Source organism: Dipodomys merriami, unplaced genomic scaffold (assembly GCF_024711535.1).
Source record: "Dipodomys merriami isolate MVZ:Mamm:240054 unplaced genomic scaffold, mDipMer1.0.p SCAF_5, whole genome shotgun sequence".
NCBI lineage: Eukaryota > Metazoa > Chordata > Mammalia > Rodentia > Heteromyidae > Dipodomys > Dipodomys merriami.
This window is the reverse complement of record NW_027206068.1, coordinates 5,047,917-5,059,942: the sequence shown is the minus strand read 5'-3', so window position 1 is coordinate 5,059,942 and position 12,026 is coordinate 5,047,917. Positions and strand designations below refer to the sequence as shown.

General features: G+C 35.9%; 1 protein-coding gene across 2 annotated transcripts in view; it reads left to right on the top strand.

Moving 5' to 3' along the window:
- Vwc2 (von Willebrand factor C domain containing 2) overlaps positions 1 to 4,846 on the top strand; it is a 150,904-nt gene extending 146,058 nt beyond the window's left edge. The window contains exons 4-5 of one of the 2 annotated variants that reach the window (XR_011366868.1): positions 688 to 1,080; positions 1,244 to 4,846. Coding sequence is in view for 1 of the 2 variants with exons in the window: in XM_069996009.1 (XP_069852110.1) it covers positions 688 to 839 (152 nt within the window). In the remaining variant the exon portion in view is untranslated. Of the gene's footprint in view, positions 1 to 687; positions 1,198 to 1,243 lie in introns of those variants that run through there. The other variant, XM_069996009.1, reaches the window with a different exon arrangement.
- The last annotated feature ends 7,180 nt before the right edge of the window (positions 4,847 to 12,026 follow it).

Sequence of the window (12,026 nt, the reverse complement as noted above, 5' to 3'; positions counted from 1 at the left end):
AAGACTTCAATGAATTTCAAAACATTAGAAAATAAAAATCCAAAAACCTGACAGTTGTATGAAAAATAAAGACATAATGAGATAATGAAATTTTTTCTGATATTTTTATGTCCTTCACTTTACATATGAATGAAATATAGATGTGACACCCTAGTTTACTGGTAAGTGTCATAGTTGAGTTTGTTGAATGAGAATTATAGACACTTAGTTATTAAGGGACATTGTCAAAGATCAACCGTTGATGTCTGCTGACTTGGTGCTTCTTAAAGTGTGGAGCCTAACCCAGCAATATGTGTTACCTGGAAACTTTGCAACTCCCTAGGCCCTGAGACCTCAGGAGTTGGAATCGCTGGGTGTGGGACATGCAAGCAGCATTTCAACAGCACTCCCCATGAATATATCTGATAACATTTGAAAGTTCCCCTGGATGATGGTGCTACTCCAGGCTGGCTTACCAATTTGCCCTCTGCATAAATCTTAATGTTTTCACTCATAAAAATTTTAAACACCACCAGTTTTGTTTCAGAAAAAAATGTGGGTGTACTTCATTTACTGAAGTTACCACTTTTCTACTGTCCTGCATAAGAGGAAATAAATAAAGCAGAATCCAATGCTCATTGCCTAATTATGCACATTATATATATTTATGCACACACATAATGGAAAACTCTCTTGTCTGTATTTCAGGTCCCAACTGCTTCGCAGAAACTGCTGTCATCCCAGCTGGTCGAGAAGTAAAGACTGATGAATGCACCATCTGCCACTGCACTTACGAGGAAGGCACATGGAGAATCGAACGGCAAGCCATGTGCACGAGACACGAATGCAGGCAGATGTAGACCCTTGACTGTGCAAAAACTCACGTGGTTTTTTTCTAGAACATCTTCCTGATGTGATACTGTAGATGACGCTGGGAAACATATCAAAAGAAGACTTTTGATGCAAAGTCGTGGAAAATGGTTGATCCTTTTGTTTTCTTTGGTTACAATTACTGCAAGAGAAGGAAGTGGATTTATTTCAGAGCATCGTCAAGAACTCTGGGTGTAAAGACCCTCTCTAAATAAATGTGCTATTTTCACAGTAAGTACGCTAAAGTACACTGTTATATATTAAATGTATTTCTATAATCCCTCTATTAGAGAGCTTATATAAATGTTTTCTATAGATACAGATTAAAATGCTGTGTTGTCCACCGTCTTCACTGTGTATCTGCATATCTTTGTTACTTCTGATTGCATTGCAGGGACGCTATTGGCTGCCACCCTCTTCCCCTCACATCTAGCCATGGAATAATGCGACCATTAATGCACCGTAAGATGACAGGACTGATTTCTACTGAAACCTCATCCAAATTCTCTTTAATTACAGACACGTATCTGATGTAATGTTTCTTTCTTATGAAAACAGACTGCTTCATGACTTATTCTCAGTCATTTGGGAAATGCACGCAGAAAGATCACTGAGGCACACTTTCTCCATTCTTATAGCTTTCTGATGTTGCAGACTATAAATAAAAGCATATGTCTATTTTAATTACATTATCCTCTCTTTGAAAAATGACTTGAATTCAGTCCCTACAGTGAGGAACAAATAAGCTGGAAAATATGTATGATTGTTCCACAAAAGCTGGAATATGCCATAACGGAGAGGGGGAATCTGCTTCTCTGGAGGAGAATTAAGGAAACAAATTCCCAAATAAGCTTTTATCTGTTCCAAACACAGTGCAGACATCTCAGCTCTCAGTTCTCGGTGGCCATATTCACTAATTAAGCTGAGTAGTCTGTCCTCAATTAACAGACATAATACAATCCATCTTCCACCAGTAGGAGAAAGCCTTTCTACTAATTCACCTGTGTTGAAACAAGCAAAGCTGAAAGTAATAGACCACTGCTAAGTCAACTCCTGCCAATCTGACTTATGCCTGTGGAATAGTTGCACCTATAGGGATTACAGCAAAAACTGGCACATGATGGAAGAGATCATCAGGGTCTTAAGCAGTACAGGGTGAAAAAAACAAAATTATAATCATTATTTGAAGTACATGAAGTACTTCCATACGTTTATTTATTTCATATTTTGAAAATAAATACCTGCAAACTATTGTGATCTCAAAAAAGGAACAAGAAGGGACGGTGTCTTGACTATCATGTGTTTTAGGGCTTTAGGGGAAGAACAAATTACAATGTATTATATGAGGAGCCAACTGAGATGCCAGGAAAGGCCCCCTTAAAAATCACAGAAAACAAACCAATAAAAATTGAGTAATATTCAAGAAAACTGGTAATATTTGACATGACTGAAAAGATGGAACATTATAGCCCTTAGTAAATATAAAACCACCATTAAACTTGTGTCATCAGAGCAGTCCCGTATACTCATACTTAATTGTATAAGTTTTTTTTACATAATTTTATAAAGATTATCTTGGGCTAAGAGGACTAACATGAAATACTCAGGGGATTTATTAGCTAGTTGCTCTCAGGTGTAATCAGCTGTCCAAAACATAACTTTTAGTTATTGGAGACTGTTAGGCATTAGCTATCATTCCGTTATTCAAGGGTAGGTTTGTTGTCACAGGTTATATAAGGTGATCTGTCATTTTGCCATGTCCCTGTCCCCCTTAGGTAAGTGGATCATTCAGGTTTTTCTAAAATCATAGGTAGCCTCCCCATCAGATGTGAAGTAAGTAGTGCTTTGGTCTAGTCTATGAGGTTATCTTTTTCTACCTGAATGGACAATGGGCTCTGAAATCATAGCAATGGTATGACTCTTCAATGCTGTGACAACTTCAGGAAGCCTGGTATTTCACTGGCAGAGGAAGTTTTGCTTGATTTAAACTACTGTGACCCACACTTTGACAGGCACACTCCTTAGGATCTGGAACTTGGTGGCTGCTACTGTATTAAAGTAACTTGTTTAGCCTCTCATTTCAACTCCTACATCATTCTGACTTCCACACAGAAAACAATAAACCCAACATGGCTGAATAACCTGAATAACCCTGTACATATTCAGTAATAATGGGATGATTTCCATTATCGTTAAACACTGGCTTCTCTTCTCACAGATCAATTGGAGTTTCACATCTGAATAGCTGACTCAGGTAGACATTTTCTTCCTCCAGAAGTTTTTGCTGAGATTTACAAATGAGACTGTTTTACTCAAGTAGCACAATAACCTCAATAACTGCACAATAAAAGCACAGCAGTAAGAATCCAAGTTCTCTGATTCCAGAACATTATAGTTTGGACATATTATTGTAAAAGCCTCAAAATTAAAGCTATAGAAGTTGCTGAAAAGTTTTAAGTCTTTAAAATTCCAGTATGCTTGTTCTAGAACTTGAATAAACTTTTATTCAAGAAAGGTAATTACAAATGTATTACTTAAATATATTCAAAAATTTCAATCTGTATTTAGATTTGAAAATATGAAGCTATTTGTGTAAGCCATAAAAGTATTTTGGAGATTATCTAATCTGATGTCTTAGACATTTTCAAGGTAGACTCATACGTTCATTTATAAGTTACTTCCTTGTTGGATAGATTCTTTTGTACTTGGCATTTACAACTCACAGAATTCACAAAGTAAAGTCAGAACTTGTTCAGCAACATTAGATGCACCATAGTCCTGTGTCAGGACCTGACTGGTCTCCAATGGTACAGAGCAGACATTCCTTGACTGTCTTGGAGTTTATATATCTTGAAATGACGTTACGTTTGATTATGTTACTTTTAAGCCTTTCATCCTTACAGTATCATCATTTGTGTTAGTAATAAAGCAGGTTAAGTGATGAGTTCTCACATATTCTGAGATTATAGTATCACTAGTACGGTATGCTTAAGTGACTCCACTTTTCCAACTTAAATATTGCTGTATATAGTGTTCAAGTCTTCAAGTGTTCAGAAAATTTGGTATTTTCCATTTTGTTTTGATTTTAAACACAAAATGTTTGAAACGTACAAAAGATACACCATTTCTAGACAGCATTGTTGAAAGTGACATTATTTTAAATAATGGCCTATTTAAACAAAAAGAAAATAATTATAGACACTAAGCATGGCTGGACAAATACTAACAATTGACTAAATTTGTTTCAATAAATTGGTAAGAGCTTATATACTTTTCATTTTTAAGTCAATACTTTTTCTTCAACATGATGTCATAAGAAAATGTTGTCTACATGCCATTCTACCTATACACTGGGCAGAATCAGAAATACAAATATGCACTATTGGTGATTGCATCTGCTTTTCTCTGTCAACCTCTACAAGGTGCAGGCCCTCAGCATCCAGCCACTGCTCAGGACATGGCCTTCACATTCCTCAACTCTTGTCCTGAGAGTCCTGTTATAGCATGCTCGGATGCCACATATGTTTCAATGTCCAACTCAAGTGTCATGGCTTGTGAGAAGCTTCTGTAGTCATTAATGGGATTCTTATTACATGTCCACAACATGGTACTAAGTTGGTGTTATTTACCATGAAAATAATAAAGGCTGGGATATATGTAGCTCTGTGGGAGAGCACTTTATTAGCATGCACAAAGCTCTGGGTTTGATCCTCAACACTGCCGAAAATAAAAATAAAAAATAATAATCACACTTTGCTTTACAATTAATTTTATGTGTTCTTTCTCTTATTCATAATTTTTTTAAATTTGTATTATGAGACATTCAATCCATAGGACATCAGCCAGTTTCTTTATGGTAAAGGTTTCTTGAATTGTATTCAATATACTCACACAAAGGTACTTACTATCCTTGGTTAATGTAGGCATAAAACTAAAAGCTCCAACTCTTTTATCATTTGCAGGTCCTGTTGTCTTTTGTTTTCTCAGTTTAGTAGCAAATTTCAGATACCCATGTCACAGCAATCTGGAATAGACCAAATACCTCTGGGTTAGAATAGTTTAGGATAAACTTGGGTAGCTATTGACATTTCTGATGCAAATCAGGAAAAAATCCTTTAGTGCTGAAGTTCTGATGCTGTAGAAAATTTCTTATAATGAAAAGTCATGGTATTTAGGATAAAATAAGTTGAGTTCATAGTATTGCTATTTCTTTGATTATTCCAGTTTTCACATACAAATTTCTTATTTCATACTTTATTTTATGGTTTTGAGTATTTCTACATATTTTTGTCTTCTTGTCTAACACAAGTAAATAACACCTTATGCACCCAGGAAAATTGATAACATAAATCAGAACCCAGTTGCCTGAGATATACAGCGTTTTGCACATCCTGTTGGAAAATCCAAAGTTGATGGTGGTCTAGATTTCATTAGTGTCAAGTATAACTAAATTGTATAAAGTATCTGATTTTTAGCTCTAACACAAAATATGAAGAAAAAATATAAGTCCAAATGTTGAATGTTTTGTGTCGATGTATCAGTACTGGAGCTCCATTTAATGCAGGGCCTTCGAGCTCTCCCTTAGTTTTTTGTTCAAGGCTAGTGTTCTGTCATTTGAACCCAGCTCTATTTGTAACTTTTGGGTAGTGAATTGGCAAGAAGAGTCTCATGAACTTTCCTGTGTGGGGTGACTGAACTATGATCCTTAGATCTCAGCCTCCAGAGTAGCTAGGCTTACAGGCATAAGCCACCAGAACCCAGCTCTCACTATCCAATTTTTAATGGCATAGATCCCATTGAATACTAAGCAACACTAACCATCAGGCTGAGTTAGTGCACCCAAAGTTTCAGTAATGAGAAAACTTTAATGAAAGTGTGTTGAAAATGCTTGGCCCATGGGCAGTCTGTGATGGAAGAATTGGACATTGCTTTACTCCTTCCTCCTGGGTCCTGAGAAGTCCAGGAAATCCATTCCCAACCCATTGCACAGGCACAGAACTGTCAACAGCTATCAATGAATACACCCAAAGCAACTTCAATACTCTATTGACAGAACATGATGACTAAATCCAATTTTAAGTATAACTATTTGAGTTTTAAGTTTACTTTCCAGGCAGTAGAAACACACCTTGCCTTTTTAAGTAGGTATTAACATTTTATTTAATAATTAAGTACTCATATTAAATCACCTACTTTTAACTCCTGGTATTTAAATATTAGGCAAAACTGTTTGTATTCCTTTTGTTGTATTTACTTCCCATTCCTTTTGTTGTATTTACATTATGAAAAGAAGTATAATTGTTCTTTTGTTTATTTGATTTCAGTTAGTATTTGCTACCTAAGCATATAATTTTCACAGCTAAAATGGGAAAAAGTGAAATATATCTAATAAGTAATGTCTTTGAAACTACTGATAGTCTATATAAAAAAACTGAGTTTAATTCATTTAAAAAATCCACTTAAGCCAGGCACCAGTGTCTCATGCCTGTAATCCCAGCTTTTCAGAAGGCTGAGATCTGAGGATCATGGTTCAAAGCCAGCCCAGGCAGCAAAGTCAATGGGATTCTTTCTCCAATTAACTATCAGAAAACAGAAAGTGGCACTGTGGCCCAAGTGGTACAATGCTTGCCTTGAGCTGTAGAGCTCAGACAGCACAGGGCCAGAGTTCAATTGAGCCCCATGACCAACAAAACAAAACAAAACAAAAATTCAATTAGGCAATAAATAAATGTATATCACCTATGGTTAAATGAGGTTCACGTACTTACCACATTGATATTCACAGCTCCTTCAAACAGTGGGTAACATGGTCCCCTTTTATCCCAGAAGATAAATGTGGGCTTAGGGAAGTTCAGAAATTGCCTCGTGAGTCAGTCTAGAGAATCACAGGATAGGAACTCAATCTTGTACTCTAGCAGAACCTGTAGGTTGAAGTTTCATCATTTGCTTTTAGATCAGGGACCTCTGAAACTAAGAACAGGAATTTCCAGATGCTTCTCCATCCTAATTCCCAGAAACACAATAATGAACAGCAACACATTCTCCTAATCCCGTCAAGGCAATCCTTGATGCTCCTCTAACCAAAAAGGCAGTTCCTCACAAAAAAATTGCTGACCTCCCTACTCTAAACAGTTGTCATATATTTTGATTTCTAACTGAAGCATATCTAGATCTGTTGTTAAAATAGTTGGCAAGCACCAATAATGAGTACAGCCTTTTTGGTTCTTGTACAGAAACTTATGTAAAACTACCAAACACACCTTGTCGGTGTTTTTGTTTTTGTGACAAATTATATGACAAATGATTTTGTCTCATTCATAACTGTATTTTATTTTGTAAATAACCTTTAAGTTCTTGTACAAAAAGGTTTCGGTTCAACATATCAGTTTATGTGTATAATGACATAAACTATCTAGAGGAGGGAGGATTTGCAGATTTTCAGAGGTTTGAATTTATGGTTGGACTGAAAATGCACTTAACTCTGAAAATGCAGACAAGAGCATTTTCACCTGGGCTGCATTGTTCACTCAAGTGCCAGAGTTGAACAATAAAGCATCTTTTACTAGGTAACAAGGAAGCAGAGGGAGAAAAAGGGGCTTGGGACCAGTTACAACCTTCCAAAGTACATCCTCATTGCCTTATTTCCTCCTTCCAAGATTCCCTCCCCCCACTTCAAAAATTCCACCAACTCCCCAGCACATTAACTCAAATGTTCAACACCTGAACCTGTGAGAAATGTTTCATTTTCAAATCATAAGAGACCCTTATTAGATTCCTTGAAGAGGCAAACTCATTTATTAGATGACAATGACAAACATTATGTTAAATTTTGAATTCTCTCGCTTGTTTGCAAACATCCACACATAGTAGGTTTCTTTCCCACACTTCAGTGATTGTAATTGAAGCCAAATCTGTCTGGTTCCTGAGCCCAAAACATGCCTCATCCTCTTGGGGCACAGTCCAGGTATTAATGCACAAAGCTGCCTTCATTCAAGTATTCTTCCAGGGGAGCAACCCCTAACCATAGTCAGTCATTTATTTCATTCTGAAGATAATGTGTTGAATGCCTTCCATTTGGTTAATCTAGTTAAGGCCTGTATGATTAAGTAATAGACATATAGCTTTGAGTCCATACAATTCTAACTCTAGTATACTCACTGGTACGTAGAACAATGACAGAAGCAATGGCATCACATGTCATTTTGAACTTTTGCATTAGTCATAAATTTACATCAATGCTATCAATTACAATTTTTAAAATGTTGCTGTCTTCTGAAATACAACAGCTAGTGATAAAATTTGGCTGTTGATCTTTAGTGGAACCAGTGGTGCTAAGAAAATTAAGTTCCTACTTAATACAACCAGGGTACATTGCTGACATTTACTCTCAGAAATTTCAGCTCAATTAATATAATTATAAAAGCAATCTGCCTGGAACATACTATAAACAACTGTGGAAATATAACAGTAAAATCTCCCTCTGTATAACTAACATAAACTATTTTTCTAAAAAGGAATCTGCCATGTCATGTAATGATAAGCTTATGATTTAAGTATATGTTATTTTTCAAAGCAAAACCAGACTGTCTCCAATCACAATAATGACAGTGTTGGTACAGGTGGATGGAAGACTGGGGAGGTTCCTCTAAGTACCTGTGGCTGGCTCATCCAGCCCACTCACCCTTATTATTTCCTCCCAAAGAAAACATTGCCCTTTAAAATCAGGCATCATTGCAATAAAGATGCTTGGTACAAATTATTATTTGCTAATATATCTTTTTCTAGGTTGTAGATGGATTATGGACAATTATGGGTTATTGGCTCTTAAGTGTATATATGTGTGTATATATAAATATACACACACACACACACACACACACACACACATATATATACACATATGTGTGTGTTATAAACATCAGTCCTTAAGTGGAACTCAGAATGGGCCAAATCAGAAATGAAATGTTATTAAAAGATACATTATAGACATTCTTTGTACAATGAAAGGTATAACTAGAAAAAATCATATATAATGAGAGGAAAGGGGGATGATTATTTTGTGTATGCGTATGTTGAAATTTAGAGTAATTCATATTCTACGAGTGTGTTTGAAATCTTTAAATTTTTGGTAAGGATGAGAAAAACTAAAAAAATTTAATACATACGTCTTAAGGAACAGGTTAAAAAAAACAAAAACAAAGATAGTGGTTGAGACAATTTATTCCTCATACTTATCTAGATGTTCCATCTCCAAAGAATAGGTTACTTTAAAAAAAATGATCAGTCATGGGGCTGTCCCTGAGCTTTTTTCCTCAAAGAGCCACAGTGCCATTTCTAGTTTTCTGGTGGTTAATTGGAGATAAGAGGCTCAGAGACTTTTGTATCCAGGATGGCTTTGAAATGTGATCCTCAGATCTCAGCCTCCTGAGTAGGTGTAAGCAACCAGCATCTGGCCTACATTTTCTTTTTACACATGCAAATAGCCAAGCACTTACTCTTTGAATGCACTTAGATCTGAAAGTTGGATAGAAGCATAAGCAGGAGCTGATAAAAACAAAAGATAAAAGCAGCAATGGTCAGCTAGAAATTCCTTTCAGGCAGACATCAAGATGAAGATCAGCAATGAAGATGAGCAAGATGAAGTGAAGGAAGTCACACTCTGGACTTTCCCACTTATTTGTAACCCCAGGGAAACATTCATTACCCATACCGAAAGATTATATTATGAATCACATATAGTTCTTTGTGTTGAGACAGTGTCTTGCTGAAAAGCTCAGACCATCATCAATCCTTTTGCTTTCACCTTCCATATTGGAATTATAAGCACTGATTACAGATGATTTTACATAAACTGAGAATAATGATATTTTTTCATAAGTTCACTGGTGAAGGTGAGTTTTCAGTAAGCTTTCTTCTTCTGTATAAGTTCATCAGATGTATTGTTACCTATCAAGACAACAACAGATTGTCAAGCATCATTTTTTCTGCATATCTGCTAGATAGTGAACATGAGGCTCTTTGTTGAAGATATCAGAAGCAAATTCAGATATAGGAAAAAGAGAAGAAATTTATCAAAAGGAAATGCTTATGACACTTTCAGAAAACCAGGGAAAGAACCTGCTGTTTGGAAGGATGGGCCTCAGTAGAAATGTCAGGGTAAAAGGCCTTGTCCTTAGTCTATACAATCATGATCTCCAGACAAGGGCCAGGGCAGCATTTTAATAATATCACAAATATCTTCAATTAATCTTTGCAATTACCTTTATATAACATAGTCCCTTTCAGTTTACTACAAGGAGATTTTCTACTTAGTAACTCAGACTGCAAGTCAGTAAAAGGCAGGCAGATAGGAGTACCAGGTCCTAAGATGATTAATGAGTGAATATTTGATAATACAGTGGGAGAGATATTTGTAAAGTACAAGATCTATGTCAAAGTGTTTATTATCTTATAAGAATATAGAGATTAAAACATGTTGATAACTAAGTAAAAGTGAATAATTTAGGGCTTATTTTTTATTCTATTTTAAATTTAAGATAATATGTTTTACCTGGGTCTTAGTTTTTAACCCTTATCTATTTAATCTGCTAGAAAAAGTTTTTGAATTACCTCAATTTTATGTGGGGCTGAATTTATATAATAATCAGGCTCAAGTTGAATGTGTTGTTGGATGGGTATGTGTTTTGACCTGATTTATAAAATAGAACGGTTATTTGAGTGGGTTTTGCAGTTCCAGGTAAAGGCACATTTAGGAGAATCTTTTGAAATTTTTCTTAGCCTTTTAAAATGTTTTAAATGAAACCAATAAAACCTGTCATAATAAAATACTCAAAATGTCTCAAATTTTCTGAATGTATCTGAATAAATTACCTTTTAAATATAATCCTTGAGGTTTACTCATATAGATCATAATTTCTGTTTGTTATTTAAATTAAAAACCATGGGGGGGGGGAGGAGACTGGGAAGGTGGCTCAGTGGTAGAGTGCTTGCCTTGCATGCATAAGGCCCTGGGTTTGATTCCTCAGCACCACATAAGCAGAAAAGCCAGAAGTGGTGCTATGGCTCAAGTGGCAGACTAAGAGCTTGGAAAAGCCCAAATGAAAAGTTTCCCCTGGCATCAGAGCATTTTTGCCCTGAGTGTTATCTTGCTTGGATAATTTTTGATATTTCATGACAAAAATGTGGTGAAATTTAAAGTTGGAGTACACCATGGATAATTCCTTGGTAATTCCCATATCAGTTTGTGGCACCTCTGGGTGTCATGTGATGTGTACAGGTGATCTGAGGGCAAAAGAGTGGCCTCCGCTAAATGACAGCTTCTCTCTGAATCACTGGATTATCATGGAAAATCTCAACTGCTAAACTCTAGGGGTCAATGTGATCATAGGATGTTGGTATTGTGGATATTTTTCTACAAGATAACAGTAATTGGTCCAAAATTGAATGTAAATACTTTTCAAGCATGTTATCTTATGTATTATCAAAACTAAAGAGGAACATCAGGTTTGAAGTAAAATGAAGAGCAGACATAAAGAACAATAAGAATGGAACCATAAGGTCTCCTAAAGATGGAACTATCAGATGCAGAATTTAAGTATGCTGTATTCATGGACAACAGGACAAAAGTGGAAATTTCAGCAGATTAGAAACCTGGAACTGACCTGGCAAAACAGAAGAATCTAACAAGAATTTTGGAAGTGAGAAATATCTGAAATTGAAGTTCAGGTGAATAGACTTAATAGCTTGAAACAGGACAGTAAATTTGAAGATATCTTAAAAGAAGCATAAAAGTGGACCCATTGCAACAATGAGATGTACAAATTGTTATGTCAAAAAACAAACTTTACAACTTTGGTGGGGGGGGGAGGAGGGGGAGAGGGAGATGGGAAGGGATGGGAAGGGGAAACAAAGGAGGAGGCAACAATGCTTGATAAGAAATGTACTCATTACCTTGCTCATGAAATTGTAACCCCTCTGTACAGTATTCTCACAATAAAAAAAAGAAAATGCATAAATAAACAAAAGTCCATGTTTTGTTGAAGTTTTAGAAAGCAGAAAAGGAGGGAATGGAGGAGAAAAGCAACCAGTAAAAATAGTTGATCATCTTCAAATGTTGATGAAAAAAATCCCAAGTGGCAGCACTTGGGAAAATAAAAACACTAAAGGTAGACAGAGAA